This window comes from Podarcis erhardii (assembly GCF_964252035.2).
Source record: "Podarcis erhardii genome assembly, chromosome: 4".
In the NCBI taxonomy this organism is placed as follows: domain Eukaryota; kingdom Metazoa; phylum Chordata; class Lepidosauria; order Squamata; family Lacertidae; genus Podarcis; species Podarcis erhardii.
Window position 1 is genome coordinate 105,464,304 of NC_138508.1, and position 16,617 is coordinate 105,480,920.

At 42.1% G+C, this 16,617-nt stretch overlaps 1 protein-coding gene across 10 annotated transcripts in view; it reads right to left on the minus strand.

Annotated features, from left to right (window-relative positions):
- The window catches only part of PCDH17 (protocadherin 17), a 472,217-nt gene that overhangs the window by 320,195 nt on the left and 135,405 nt on the right, over positions 1–16,617 (minus strand). For 5 of the 10 annotated variants that reach the window (XM_081858033.1, XM_081858034.1, XM_081858028.1 and 2 more), the window contains one exon: positions 10,330–11,587. The exons of 1 other annotated variant lie outside the window; for it this stretch is intronic. In XM_081858033.1, the coding sequence (XP_081714159.1) occupies positions 10,902–11,587 (686 nt within the window). In that variant the 3' untranslated portion in view covers positions 10,330–10,901. Of the gene's footprint in view, positions 1–10,329; positions 11,588–16,617 lie in introns of those variants that run through there. 4 more of the 10 variants (XM_081858032.1, XM_081858030.1, XM_081858037.1 and 1 more) reach the window with 3 other exon arrangements.

The window sequence follows — 16,617 nt, forward strand, 5'->3', positions numbered from 1 at the left end:
AGTGCTCTGATGGATTGTGACCTAAAAGCAGATTATAACTTTCAATGGCAGATGTTAAGAACATGGTTTAAGATAGGGTTGCCATATTCTGAAGAGTAAAAAAAAGGATGCTATGATGGCCATTCAAAGCAAATAAATGCAAATTGTCTCAAATTTTATCCCTGAAAAAGAGGATGTGTCCTGAAAGAAGAGGACACAGAAAGATTATTGCCTTTCATTATATTTTATATCTGAGGTTTGACTTATTTTATAGTCTTTCTTTTGTTCTTTAGTCTGTTAGATCTGTAAAATTGCTGTAAAATTTGATAGTGCCACCTGAGGATCAGATGGTTTTAATTGGGGGCTGGATCCAGACCTTGGAGTAACATGCTGGTCTTCTCTTTAAAAAGCAACAAGCTAGTTACATCCTTAAGGTGGGAACTATGTCACTACAACAAACCCATAAAGAGCTTATTTTGTAGCTGGACTAAACTATAAAATTCATCAGCAGTCTTTTGGTACAGCTTTCAAATAAGCACAGAAAGACTGGAATGACCATAAAGGGAAGCGTTTTGTCTTGAACTTCAGTGAAAGATGCTAGCAAGCTGCCTTTGTTAGCATATGCACGAAACGAGGTGGGAAGGGCTGTGTTATTTTTGCCCCCTGCTATTGCAGGCATCATGGAAAATATGTCTCAAAAGGCTTCGAGATGGCTCATTAAGCTCCCGATCCATTTCTGCACACGCTGCTGCTACCACACTGACCTTTTACAGCTCAGACTACAGATGGGCATCTCCCCATTACTGTCAGTGAGATGCAGCCTGTAGGGACACATAACCAGCGGAAGAAATACACTTTCAGCTGTTTTTGTCTCTCAGACCCAGAAGGGGAATGGCAAGAGGATCTTTGTCCCATGAATGAACGAACACACACACACATCATTCTGTGTGGTCAACCTCCGTGGATAGCAGACAACTTTTGCTGCTCCTTTGCAAAGAGGAAATCACCTCTGTCTTGGGGGATGGGTGGGCATGCGATGCAAGGCCTGTTTGGCACTTCCTTTGTTCTTCACACAGCAGCATGAACACAGCCCAGCTTTGAATTCTTTAGATGGAGTTGATGGCAGCAAGGCACCGAAACCTCATTGTGTCTCACAAGGCATATTCTGGCAGGACAACTCACAGACAGCCACTTGCTGGAGTTTCGAATGCAGCCTGCAGAAGGGCAGGCATACGAAGCTGAAAGCAAAGGAGGGAAACAATAGCTGCGCCCACCCCCATGTCTGAGAATGGGAAGTAGTTTTGTTAGTGCAGCAAAAAGAGAATGTCCAGCCGGGTGAATGAACTTCCTACCTGTAGCTTGGCAAAGCTCAGTCTCAAGAAAAACAGCAAAAGCCAACAAAAGACTTGAGTTAAAGTAATAATTAGACAGGAGGCACTTCAGCACATTGGCCAAAAGTTTCCAGCCTTGCCTTCTAAGTGAGGCTTTAAATTGAGATTTAAATTTATTAGAACCAATTGCTTTGAGTCACTGCACTCCATCAAATCACATAGTGATTCTTAGTGCCTTCCAATGTTTCAAGTATTTCAGTGGGTGTGATTCACCATTGCTCACTGGATGGAACAATTCCACCTCTCCTCTCCTCTCCAGCTCTTTTGGGAGCTCTCTCTGATGCAGCTGGTGCCCCAATCCACCCACTGAAGGCCAGGGGTCTAGACTACAGGAATCTCCACCCCACCTCCCATCCCTTTTCCCTTGTCTCCCCTCCGCAGATAATTCAAAATACCATGGCCTGAAGTACAGGTGATGCAACTGAACGAGAAGCAATGGAATCAACTTTCCAAGGAAGTTGGTATCTGTCCATTTCTTCCTCTCTCTCCCTTTAAAATAAGAAAAGGCACAAAGTTCATTTTAGACTTGATTTCTGGAAATCATTGTTTGTTTTGTTGAATGTTTAAGTTTCTAATTAAGTTGATATTTAATGATAATTATCTTCTTTTGCTAATAATTCAAGCTTGTGTGTTGCATGGGCACCTTGTTACACTGGCACGTTGGTGGCTGTTGCTGAATAATAATAATAATAATAATAATAATAATAATAATAATAATATACTATTTATACCCCACCCATCTGGCTGGGCTTCCCCAGCTGCTCTGGGCGGCTTCCAACAAAATGTTAAAATAGCGTAATGCATCAAACATTAAAAGCTTCCCTAAACCGGGCTGCCTTCAGATGTCTTCTAAAAGTCTGGTAGTTGTTGTTCTCTTTGACATCTGGTGGGAGGGCGTTCCACAGGGAGGGCGCCACTACCGAGAAGGCATAGACTCCTAATGTGCCCCTCAAATATAGACGGTAAATTCCCCAACCCCTATGTAGGGATATATACATGACCAGGTGCACTTCGCTGGTTGCCAGTGGGAGGGAGATTTTTGTGTCCCTTACTTCAGATCTTAGAGATAAAGTGCCCCGTTGTTCTTTCTAGTTAGATGATAAAACTGTGTGTTTCCAAATTCATTTCTGGGTATTATGGAATCACATTAGTCATTTGGAGGTGTCATTCATCACCTACATTTTAAAGATCCACCCAGCCAGCCTTTTCCCAACCTGGTCAACTGCTTTCTCACCACCTTGCAAAGGGAGTGTGTGTGTGTGGGGGGGGATGATATCTGGCTATCAAAACAAGCAGCCAAGATATAGCAAGTGATGAGAAAACATTGCTGCCATCAGCTTTGGAGGAGGCGCTATTATGTCAATCAATCAATCTTGTATGGATAGGCTGTTGCATTCCTCAAATGATGTACTCAGGGAGAAATAGATCCATTAACTTCTAGTAGGTAAACTGCAACATCTAAAGAGCACAAGAGGAGATCAGTTTCCCGCTAATAAGACACTAAGAGCTTGATGGTTGATCTCCCCACACCCAATCAAATACCACTTCTAGATTATTTTTCACTTGCATTGACTTCAAACAGACTGTCAGCCTTTGCAATTAAATATCATTTAAAATAAGATTTTTGAGAGCTTGCTCGCCACCCACATGCAAAACCCAACACGTGTGTGTGTGTGTGTGTGTGTGTGTGTGTTTTACTGTGGTGCCATATTCTTGCAAGGCACAGAGCAAATGGCAGGATGTTTACCGCAGCAGCAACTTAAAATACAAACCAAGCCAGCAGGCTGGAAAAACCTCTGCTGCCTTCCTGTCGAGAGAAAACAGTCACACATTCTTAATAAAGGAAGCAGGAACTGTCAACATTCCCCCCCCCTTCTTTTTTGGCAACCCAGTACCTAGATGCAGGCACTGCAATGTCACAGTTGCTTTTTCTAATTACCTTTGTGGTCCCGGTGGTATGTCTTTAACGCGTCTTCCATATTAATGAAGGCAAGAACAGACAACACCACTATAAGAACTGCTTTATTACTACTCTACTGCTGTCTGTGGGGTTTGGGTTTATTTTGTATTGTTACAAACAGTCCTATTTTCCAGATAGGTCATATCAAACACGTCCACTGAATAACAGCTATTGAAATCATCCATACAATGAATGCCGCTTGTGTTTGTTCGCTTGTGATGTTCACTAATCACTTGTTGTGACTCTTCGTACCATATGGGAGTCAAGGCTGATAGATGGGAGCTGCAGCCCTGGAAAATGGAGGGGCAAGAAAGTTGAGACCTTAATCAGGTTTCAGTCAACGATACTTAAAATCAACAGATCTTGATAGCCCAAACACCATTTGAATTAATGCACTGATAAATGCCTCCTGATGTCAGGGAATATAATTAGGTGGCCACAAGAGGGTATATATTATTGCCAAGTATCAAACTACTTGTTGACCTCAGCAGTGTTTCCTCCATTAAGCAACAAGAAGCTTGAAAGCTGGTTTGAATAAAATATTGGGTTCCATTACCAGTGACTGAACAGCTTGTCTGAAGTGCTGTTTTTCAAGGGAGATAACCTCCTGCTTGTTGTTGACAGCAACATTTGATAAAAGAGAAGTTCTCTTTTAGCGGAGCAGCCAAAAGCATTCTTGATTTCCTGACCAAATATGAACCCACCCAGTCACCTAATGCCAACCTTTCCTTGACTAATTATTAGACGGCCGAGTTCTTGATTTTTGAAAATTTGTTAATTCACATCTTGTGCTGTCTGTTACTTAACCAGCTTTCACTTGCATTGATAATAGTGTATTATATGTATCTGGCTGACTGTACACATATACAACAATACAATCCTCATCACTATTACCTGGCCTAAATCTAGCTGTCCAGTATTTAAGTCCATTGGGTTGCAACTCTTTTGGCCAAATGATACCCTGAGCTTCGTAAAACGTACTGGTGAGTAGCCTGCCTGGTATCAACTGCTGCAACAGAACATCTTACAAAAAAGAATCATGTTTCCTCCCTTCAAACTTCTGGGTGACATCTAAATGCATACTTGGATGAAACCCAGAATAATGGAGAAAGGACACAGAAGTAATTCATGATTCCTCTCTTGATGATTTCTTGGGGCATCATATATAATTTGTATGAAAGGGCCATTTGGCTACCATTGCAAACTGAGTGGGGAATACGCTCACTCTGCCCGGTCCGTTGTCAGTGGTTGAAGAGAAGATTGTTTTAAAAATGATTTAGTACATTTATCAAATGCAGTGGGTTGAGAGATACACATTTGGGCTCAGATTCAGTACTAGTCATGATCAGGCAGTCACTTCCAACGCTTGGGCATAGAATACACAACAATTCCAATTCATATCTTCCTCCTGCTGCTTTTGCACAGTAGCCTGTTTTTAACTGTGGGATTCCTTTGCTGGGTGGAGGCAATTACATTTCCTTCATGTGTAGCATTTCCTGTTCTTGACATTTCTAATATATCCTTGTTTATATCAATTTGCCTATTGCCAACAGTAGCCACAAGACGCCTCTAAAATAGCAGCCAGGATAGATAATATCCATGATTTCTCAGCCTTGGAGAAGTGCAACAGTCTGCAATGCTTTATGTCAGGCATAGGCAAACTCGGACCTCCTGGTGTTTTGGGACTACAACTCCCATCATCCATAGCTAACAGGACCAGTCGTCAGGGATGATGTCCCAAAACACATGGAGGGCCGAGTTTGCCTATTCCTGCTTTATGTCCATAGCTCACTACTAGCTCCTCCCCCATGATCTCCTTTTCCTCCACTTCATGAGTTTGACTTGCAGGCAGAATGAAGGTCAAGCCCACATTTTTATTTGAACTTTGGGGGAACTACCCTTGACTCATTCAAATCCAAAGTGCAATGGCCCACTTGCAAACCCTTCACAGTTTGTAATAACAAACATGGATCTGGGAACAATAATTTCCAAACCTCCCACCTGTTCAGAAAAGCGACCTGCAATAGCAGAACGCCTAAATGGGACTGACTTGTAAGTGTGCTCAGAGTTGCAACTGCAGAAAATAATCCACATTTCCTAAACCAAATAAGATGGCACTTTCTTGCCTTGCTACCTGGCACTGTTTTCCCTGAAGAAGCCAAGGACAGACCCTAGGGCATTGCACATCTATGATTACATTATATGATTTGTAATCATACTGCTAAAGTTCAATGGGACCTCACTCCCTGTTAACTGTGTTAAAGATTATAGCCTATCTGTACATCACATCCCTAACTATATTTGAATTTTGCTCTTAATCCTATCAACCTTGTGTTTGATCACCCATATGTCTGGGGCTCTGCCATGCCATCGGACAATGGTCGGGTGTTGGCCAGCAGCCATATTGCAATTCGAAGGCCATTTCCCATTCAGAGAGACAGGGTGACGGAGTCTGTGACTGCTCCTCTCCACCTCCATGCTTGCCCAGTGCTGGAACTATCATTCTCTGGGTAGAGTCATAGGCTCAGGGGTAGAGCTCATGATAGGCATGAAGCAGGTCCCAGCTTCAATTGCTAGATAACCAGTTACAGGATAGCAGGTTCTGTGGAAAATTCAACTGGAGACTCTGGAGGGCTACAGAATGGGCAGTGTGTGCTTGTGTGTATATGTCAATGATTTAACCTGGCATATGTACAAAGAAGCCCAGTGTGTGTTTCTTCACTTGACTACTCACTTGATCCTTTGCACTCGAGGGGTGTCATGATGTGTGGCCCCATGGGATATATCTGTTGCTAGTCTTTACTGCTTTAGGATGCAGGTGGAAGGTAGACTTAGAGCTGAGCCAAAAGTCATTCGGAGAACTTGGCTTCAAAATAAGAGGCTTATAGTGGCCACTGCCTGCTTGTATATATCTGGCGGCAGTGCTAGCTACTCCCTCCAAATCATTTCTGCAGTTTTTTCATTCTTGCTGGTTTAGTGTCTTAATACTGTTTCTGTTCTGCATTATGTTTTACATTCCGTTTCTGCACACCGCTTTAATATTATTTGAATGTAGAGCGGTTTATAAATTATGAAATTACTAAACAAATACAGAGCACAACACACTTCCACTGCAAAATGCTCACAGCCTGTTAAGGGGCATTTTTCCTAGAGAGAATTTAAAAGTTTGGATGTCCATACCATCTGCCCCTGAGTTGCACCTCTGACTGGTGTGATCCAGGGCAACAGATCTATCAGAAAGCCCCCCTGGTTGTGTGTTTTGCCTCGCAGTGTGGGAGCAGCATCGCAGCTCATGCCATTGGCATGACAGGAGCATTCCAGCTGTGGCATCCGACTGTGGTGGGGCTGATTTGCACATCATGACCTGATACTGTGGCCATGACAGCTCTGTTCAGGCCCTTCTTATCTGGTCAAGCTTCCTGTTTGCAGGAAGGACTGTAACTGCGTTTGGTCCCCTAGGCTTGCAATCCTCCTCCAGACCTTCTTGCTCAATGCAGGAATGTCAGCTGGGGTGTGGGAGGAGGCAGCATGTAGAGCACATTCATGAGCACCAGGAACAACTAACCAGGGGCAAGGTCCATTGCTCAGAAGCAGGGCATCTGCTTTGCATCTCAGGGTTCAAGCCCTGGTCCAGGCTGGGCTGTAAGAGATGCCTGCCTGAAACCTGGAGAGCCAGTCAATGGGTACCATGCTGAGCTATATGGATCAATGGTCTGGCCTGCTATAAGGCAGCTTCCTGTGTTTCTAAATAGGACTTGAATGGCCACAGTATCAGCCCCTGAGCAGTTTTCAGAAGACAGATCAGTATCAACTGGTAAAATTCTGGGTGATTTGCTGAAGATCTGCAAGGGTTTCTGTCTCCCCAATTGTTTAACAGAAGCAACCAAAAGGCCTTTCACCCTTCTCAATTAGGCTGCTGAAATTAAGGGAGCTGTGAGCTGGGGGGAATTGGAAGCTGATTTTTATGTGTGAAGGACTGAGAGCTCAATTATGATCCTGAAAACAAATGGCTGTTTCATAATTTACTCTCCTGACTCACTGTTTTGCACCTGGTTTCAGCTGGTGAACCTTGAGGTTCTACTAACAAAGCAAGGGAGGTCCTGTAAGCCTGAAGTCTTCCCAGCCTGCCTTGTGACCTCTCCATGGATACAAGAAACAAATGCCCGAGCAGGGCTTGGGTGATTGTGTGAACAGATCCAACAAGCACAGCCTTGCTGTTTCACCCCTTTTCTGCTTCACATTTATCAGGCCAGGAAGCAAAACAATGCTTCAGACACAAACAGCATCCCAGAGTTCTATGGTGCCTAGTAATTGACAGCTAAATTAAATAAAAGCAAGATTTCCTAAACTGAGCATTACAGCTGTGAGTCATGAGCATTGCATTACCTAAGCCTGGTAAATAAATAATCACAACTAAATACAGATAATGTGTTAAACAGCTAGAGCTAGTAAATCACCAGTGACAGAGCGCCTTAAGGTAAATTGTTTTTTTACATTGGCAAAGGCTTTTCTGGGAAGGCTCTGCATGTGTGTGTGTTTATGTCTTCAGACATGTAACAGTAACTGGTTACTTAATGCTGCAACCATTTGGAAAATACATTTTACCTCCATCACTTAACATTACTTATACACAGAAACTAAGCTTCTGTGGAAGAATTATGTTGCTGGAAGTAACTACATGCCTGATGCTCCTTTCTAAGAAGGATATTTCAGATGTCAAAGCTACACCAGCTTAGAAAATATTTCCTGGTAAAATAATACTTTATAGCACTCAGAACAACACATTTTAGATACATAAATTGATTTGTATCAATTAATTATGAAGAGGAGCTTCAAACATCAAACATGGCCATTTTGTTAATTCAATAATGGGCTCTCAGGTAACAATTCAAAGTTGTCTGGGGCATATGGCGTTCAACATGGGCAGGAGCACATGCAGACCTCAGAATGTCACTTAGGAGACATCCAGACTCCACAATTTGTAGGTGATTTGAAAACTATATCAAAGAAATTGTCATTTCCTGCTACCATCACAGGCAGAAGCAGATGCCATGGTGAGGCAGCGGTGCCCATCTCACCTTGTGATGTTGGGAAATGGGAGGTGGTGGCAAGGTCAGTGCAGTGCAATGCACCCGGGGAGCCAATCTGGCACTCCTGCCTGTGTTTGCACCATGCTAACCTCACCACCACCTCCCACCTTCGTCTCCATCTCCCAGAAAGCAGCAGTGATGTGACTGAGCAGAGGTCAGGTGAGTGCCGCCCCCACCACACTGCCAGCTGCAAGGAGATGCAAGGAGGGTCACCCTGAAGCAATCTTAAATGTCAGGAAACAAGGCAGCTCCTGCTCCTAAATAACAGAGCCCAACTTGAGTATTGTAGGCTCATGATTCAAACATCTGTGTGATGGAAACCAAGTTCAAAGTGAGCTGTTTTCAGATACAAGGACAGGGAATTATTTTTAGTCCTATTTTGCTTTTAAGGATGTGATAACCATTGCACAACTAACATAACATCACCTCTGATACTACTCTCTCACTTCTTTAGTGGAGTGAAAAATGTGGCGTTTGAAGTAAAAGAATGGCTGTGAAGCCTGAAATTTGCCAGCCTGAAGTAAGTTTGCTTTTCACACTGAAAAAAAAAAGTTAGAAAATGATGGGTTCATATTTAATATTGCTGCTATGTTGCACAGTTTACCCAAAACACAGATATGGGGAACTAAGGAGATATATGAATGTTTTATGGTGCTCAGTTGTACTTACAAATTTAATTCAAAGAAAACATTAATTTTAAAACGTAGCTTTCGTAAGAATCAAATGCGGAACAGCACATAGAAAACTGTGTGCAATGGACACAGAGAGTGAATAAAATTACCAAAAATTCTAATAATAGAGGATGATAGGAGAGAGAGAAGGAGGGCTGTGAGCTCAAGCTGAAACCTCAGTCAATGTAACAGCAATTTCCAGGAAACCAGACAAAAGATTGTTTGTACCACATGGGCACCAAAGCATTTTCATGCTCCATGAACCGAAGTCTAGTATGAAACTTTGAAATATTAGGGTAATTTGAGAATTCAACCATGACTGTGATATCTAAACAGACGGCCTGTGTTCATGTGAGTGAGTGACGAAGCTCAGTAAAGAACAAGGTTCCAGGTGTTGGTTCAAGTGTAATTTTTGTTATTAAACATGGGTTGCGACAGAAGCTTCTACAAGGACTTGCACATAACCATGACTGATGGATGTATTTGTCGGCCGTTCAGTTAGCTCCATCAACTCACTCAAGACACATTTTGAACAGATTATGTACTGTGGTACTTGGTAGACCATACATTAAACAAGAGACTGCTCTGAGGCTCTGCTTCCCACACTCCACAGGGGGAAAGAAAGAAAGAAAAGGAGAGAACAAAACTCATAGAGTTTGACAGCTACTGAGGCAACACTTGCCATTTACATCATAAGCCCAAATATATTTTTTTTTTTGCAACACAACTATATATTAATTTAATAAAATACACAATATAGCTCTTATACACTCAACAATTTGGCTCAAATGCACTGAATCTGCAATAAATCAATAAAAATATGTCATTTGATGTAAACACATTGAATCTTCTTACATTTGCACATTTAAATGGTTTTGTGTGGATTTGTGTTGATGTCTGAAATGTTTGCACTCACTTGAGCTATTTTAGTGTCCACAAATGAATTACAAAAGGTGTTAATAATGTTAATTTGTCTTCTCTATTATTACCTATCAAAAGGTAATTATTATTTGTGATCTCATATTATGCCTCAGGTTTAAAACATACTGCTAGCCTAGAAATTTTGCTGGACACTAAAGCATTTCCCCCCCCCCTCTCCTTTCCATGTGAGTTAGTTTATGCAGGTGCAGGACAAACAAGGACTCTATCATTTCACATTTAACTTTAATATGACATGAGCTGTGTTACTAATGACCAGAATATTTTTGCTGAACAATGTTATGGAATGGATTCTTGGGTTTCTTTCTCTTTTTTTCCTTTTTTTTGTGGCAGATAACTTTATACAGAAATGGTTGTCACAAATGAGTGTTAATTCTTGGTGGGGCCTGGTTGACTACAAGACTTTTTGTTTCTTGGTTTCTGATTTTGGGATTTTCAGTAGAAGCCTATAATGACCGCTGGAAATCTATCAGAGAACTATTCCACCCTGCTTTTTATGGAGTCTACACATAAACAGTGAACAACTATCAGTCCTAAAATATCAGGTTCCATTTGCCTATTTTCCCTTTATATCTTTCTATTAGATTGTCAAAGTGGCATCCTTTTTCTCCCTCCTCCTTCCTTCTCGTTAACATACATCACACCATTCTAATGAAAGTTTGGTAAAAACGAAACCAGTGTTATCTGTGGAAAAAGATAGAGCAGTGAAAAGAACATACTTGTGGGCACTTCAGATGTTCACTAAAAGCCTTAAAGCAGCATTGGTCTTCGTTCATCCCTGTATAAATTTTAGAACCAGGGGAGATTTTTTTAATTTTTAATTCAGCAGAAGAAGCAAACAAATGCCAGGCTGTCTTTTGTGGTTTTTGTTTCATTTCCTCACAGCTACAGGGTCATTTCCCCGACAGTCCTGCAAAAGCTTGTCAATCTCCCGCACTACTTCCTCTGCATCCACTGACTCTCTCCCTAGTTCCCTGTTTGAACGGTCTATCTGCTCCAACACAGAGTCCATCTCAGCGGAGTCTCGGCTCACCCGGGAATGCACCTCAGCAAAGACCCTGGCCATCTGATCGGACGCAATGAAGGCAGCGTCTCTGGACTGTTTACTAGGAGATAGGTACTGGCTGTCACTGGCTGTCATGTACTGGCTGCTGGGGTCAGCCAAGGCTCCTGTTTTGACTTCGCAACTATCCAGCGGTCCTTTTGTTGAGGTGCAAGGCTCAATACAGGTCTTGGTTGGGCTGCTTGATGCTGAGGGAACCTCTTGGAGGAGAGGGCTCAGGGCACGTTTGGCTTTGAGATAAGGTTTCACATTGGCAATGAGAATAGTGTGCTCTCTCTTGTCTTTCCCAAATGTACAAAAAGTCTTTTTCCCCGTGGGGTTCACAGTTTCGTAAGTCTCAGTCTCAACATTAGCTTCCACTGTGGGGACAAAGAGATTTGTTCGATAATCTGCATTTTCAGCCTGGTTGGCAGCAGGGAACTGGGGCATCCAACATCTGTCAGAATGACCAAGCACTCGGCATTCATCTGTGCAATTAACACACTCCTCTTGTTCTGCAAAAACAAACAGGGGGGGGGGATACAATGCTTTTAAAGTCATTAATCAGCTGCCTCAATCAGATCACAGCTTGCTTATTTGATCACTGGCCATCCTCATTACAAAAGGAATCATAATTAAAACATTTCAGGAGCATTGCATAAACCAACAAGTTGAGACCATCGATTTATTTAGAACTATTCTCAAGGTACATCAGTGGCTCTGTAGCCCAAAGGAAGCAGAAAGGGGCCGTTAGGGAGCTGCTCTCCATGGAACTGAGCTTCATCTGTAAACTAATCTGTGGCAGAAATCTGTTTGTCTCGCTACTGCTTAAATCGTTTGAGAGAAGAGCAAATGGTAGTGAACTAACTCAAGAGGAATTATCAGTATTACTTTTTAACACAAGAACCAATAACCGGACAATGGCTGACTCCACATAAACACAAACACTTCATAAAAATTAAGCAAGCTGAGCTTTCATCTTTGACATCGCTGTTGTTTGTAATTGTTTTGTTGCATGGCAGTCGTGTAATAAAAAGTGTTTCTCAAAAAGGTTCCTTTTCTAGCAAAAAACACAGGAATGGAATTTTTCCGCTACTGCGCATTGAATACAAGCTTGTCAAAAGAGCTATTGCAGCTGTTTTATTAGACATGAGTATGGATCGTGTAATTGGCTTTTATCTTTTTTGCTTTTGTTTTGGTAAGAATCTGTTGGAAAATTTGATTTCTGCAGCACTTACTATTAGGAAGTGTCATACATTTACGTTTTCTTACAGCAGATAATATTTTCCAGTCAGATTGCTTTCTTCTCTTTTCTCAAGAATCGTTAACAAAGTGGATTTTCTTTTCTCTGCCATGATATTCTCATGAGAATTATCAGAATGCCTGGAGTTACAAGGGGCAGTGTGTATGTGTGAGTGCATTTAGAGGAAGGGCGGGTGGTGTGCACATGTGAAAAATGTGTCCTGGACACAATGAACCTTCCACGAGATTCCTGCTGGTGGACCACCCAGTGACAGGATCAAGGGGCAAGCTTCATCCCCCAAGTGCAGTGCTTTGGATTTCTTGGTAAGGCTGAATTGCAGGGATTCAGTAGGATGAGAAAAAGTAACAGGGTGGACTAAGGGGTACAGCTAACATAGGAGCTAATCCTGTCCATGGCGCTCCCAGTGGAAGGAAGAAGGGGCAGGTTTTACTGTATCTCAACTGATTGTAGCTATTCACTTTGTCCCACTGGGCTGAGTGTCAGCCATTGAGCCCTGAGCCATCACCCCCCCCCCATCTGCATTGATACCCACTTTCATTTCCATATCATGACACACACCCCAGCCTGGTTCAGTATGCTGGTCACACCAATGTGTGACAGAACCTAGAAACTGGTTTTCAAAGGAATAAATATGAAAGAAGTAAAGGAGTAAAATAGAAAATAAGACAGTGAATTTCCTTAACAACAACAGTCTGGGTTTCCAGAGTATTCTGTAAAGCCCTGTCAATCAAAGAACAAAAAATGAACACTGAACACAATATAGTCCTAGTTAAATTCCATCTAATCCCTGTTCATTTCAATGGGGACTTTTAAACACACATACATTTAACTGTCTTTGGTTGAAGTCAGTGGGACTTATGTGCTTAACCTTGGCTTGATGATGTCCAGAGTATAAATAAGCTGATTGCATGTATAGGGCTTTAATAATTTGCATATTATCTCCTAAAAGAACTATCATCCTTCCATATATTATTTAAGAATTGTAAAACAAAATACATAAAAATGAAAATATCCCATATAGATTGCTCTGGCCACTCTACAACTGTGTAAAAAACACAAAAATCAGAACATTACTACTAGAAACTTTCAATGCATAGATGTGTACCAAGCCAGTCTATGGATGGCAGTGACTAATATATCCCTCTGTGGACGTGGCAGGGATTCACAGAATTACTTTATTTTCTGTATCTTGATGTTTCTGTGTTGCTTTTTGGCCTGACGGCTTCCACAGCAGCTCACAAAACAGTTTCCAAACTACCTAAGCCACATCTGGGGACTATGACAAACCCAGTAGAATCACTGGCATTTTTGCTTTTGAATGGCAGTCCTGCCCCCACCCCAATGCCACATCACAAACCACATCAGGAACACCCAAACCATATCCAATTATACAAGTTTTGCCAGTTTGTCCACTGCTATTAGGATTTTCTGAGCAACTTCCTGAGCAATATTGAAGATGATCTCCCTTTAAAATACACAAAGGAAAGGAGGCAGCCACACAAAACAGACAACAGGCTGAAGGTGGAAGGAGGCAGAAAATGTTTTTAGAAAGAAATTGGCTGAAAGAGTCTTTTTTGTTTTCACCATTCCCTCCAGAAAGAGTCCCCTTGTTCTCTGTGCAGCTGGTCCATCCTCCCACTGCAAAACCTTACCTAAGTGACAAGGCCAGTCCAAGACATTAGGGTGTCAGGGGACAAGGGAAATCCAGATGGCATTTCTCCAAGCACACACTCCTAAAGACACATTGCACGCTCTACAGGGAACCTCACATGGGCAAACCCCATCAAGATGAGCAAGAGCTGCTCATGAGAAGGCATATTCCTTGTTCCCTGCCTCCCCAAACCCTGGCGCAGGGGGCCTGTGCAGGAAAGGGCTTCCATTGCCATTAGAGCAGCTCTCTGTATCCCTTTCTGCCACCCAGGTCAGAGGTGCCTGCCTCCCACTCTGCCCCCTGAATGGTGGCCCATAATTTCCTGAGGCAACCATCTCAGCTCGCCGGGTCTCAGCTGCTGGAACCGACCTACGTCACTACGGCTGACTCCACTACTTTCCTCTGAACGTGTAAACTAACAATTCTGGTTTGTATTTATGTTTGCAGTATTGACTAAACGTCCACTTGAGCTACCAGGGATTCCTAGCACCAACTGAATTAAATATGAAGAGGGGAGAGTGGTTTTAAGAGGAAATAAGCACGCATTGACCTTGAAGGGAAAACCTACCCCTTCTCCCTGAGCTTTTGTCCCACTGGGCTGGGGGGAAAGAAGGGAGGGGGGGGGACATCAGCAGCTTTCTGTCTCTTTTATTCACCTTCCTTGCTTTCCTTTTTTATGTCACATCACAGAAAGCAGATTTGAAGTATTGATCATCATATATTATAAGCTGCTCACCTCACCATTAGCCTGCAATTTTGACTTGCTGCAGCTAGCAGACAGGAGAGAAGTAAATCGAAGAGGTACTCTTGTACCAACAGCAAAAAAAACAAAACAAAAAAGCACCTATAAACTCAGAGTGAACTATCACCACCCACAGCTAAATGAGTATTTATGAGAAAGTGAAATCAATTTGAAAGGTAAAAATAAATATATAAAATGGGCCCTCATCTCACACTGTGCAGCAGAAGAGGTTGGTAAGGTGATCTGCGCCATTGGTCTTTATCACAACTCAGGCCGACCTGCTTCTCTGGTTGAAAACAAACCTCTAACAGTCCAAGTGGGTACAATAAACAGCAGCAGCCCGGAGGCTTTGTCAGTCTCTGGAGGCACCGGGGTAAACAATCAGAAGCGCTTTGTGCACATTAGGGAGAGCAAATCCGAAAATAGACCAGAGAAATTAGCAGCCATAGAAAGAAAAGGAAACAAGTTACCTGGAATTAACCGTGGCTCGCAAGTCATAGCAAACAGGAAAGCAGAGAAACAAGGCAGCTGCAATAGAATTTAAAGTCGCAAAACCCCAGGATGCAGCCCAGAGAATGTGTGGTTGTGCTAATTGTATACAAGTAGGCAAGGCTCTCCAAGCATACTGAACATTTAAAAAAAGGGGTTACAGGGTAAGAACAAACTGAAATTACAGCTGTTGAAAACTGAAGTGCATGTGCCACCAAAATGGAAAAACTAGCTACCAAGAGGATAATGTTTAAGCAGAATGATGGGGTGTAAAATGGCAAACAAGAGAGGCTTGGTATAATGCAAATTATTTTTATTTTTGAAATGTTTTCAATGTGCATGTTGCAGCTTCTATTACCTTCTGGATCAATAGGAATTCAGCTTAATGTATTGTTTATAAAGTGTAACTGAATCCAATGGAACAGAAGTGCTTTGTCCATATGATGAATGTGCTTTGTGACCATTTTATGTATCTTTGGCAGTAAAATTTATTTATAGCCCCCCCACCACCACCGTTTCCTCTGGCTTCAAAGCAAATGACAACTGTTAAAATAAATCAACAAATATGCATGGATATAAAGCTAAAATTATCTCCATTTCTACTACCTAGAACAATGGATAGATGTCACTAATTTGGAGCAGGGTTGCCAACAGCTTTTTATGATGGCTTCTGATGTAGCTCCAGCCACTTTAGATCATGTGGGAGGGGACAAGGATGTTCTCTGTCCCACATCAGGACTGTCTTTCCTTGGGAGAAGTGAAACACTGGGCTGAGATACAAACACACAGTCCTGGAGTCCTGGAGAGCAGCTTCCCTCTCTGAACTGGCCGTAACCGTCTACCTTGATGACAGTCATGTCAAGAAGCTGCTCATCAGACAATTTAGTCTCTTGCAAAAGAGCTTTTTAAAAATCAGGCCTGGGGCACAGTTTATAATGGTTGGGATTTTTGAAAGAAAAAAACCTTTTTAAGATTTTTTTTCTGGAGTGCCCCCTACATCAGGGTGTCTTCAGATACATATGCACCAAATAATATCTATCTGAGGCATGTGGAACTGCTCTGAGTATTTTGAAAGTGGTCTTTCTTAATCTGTGAAAGTGGATTTAAGAAAATCATGAAATGAAATATGCCTCTTCAGGAATTAGGCAAGCACTTTTCCTTATTCCTTGCCTTTTAGTAATTTGTTGCCCATTCCCACAGTTTACATAACATGTTTAAAATAAACCATATGGGATCAGTTCCCTGGAGAATGAGCAGCACTGTCCGTCCAGATTATATTGTGGTTAATAATTCTTATTTTTGACAGCTTTTGTTGCTGCCACAATAGTGTCACAAAACCTTCATATCAAAAAGTCTCTCTCTCTCTCTTTTGGAGGGGAGCAATTGTCTGCTGGAAAAG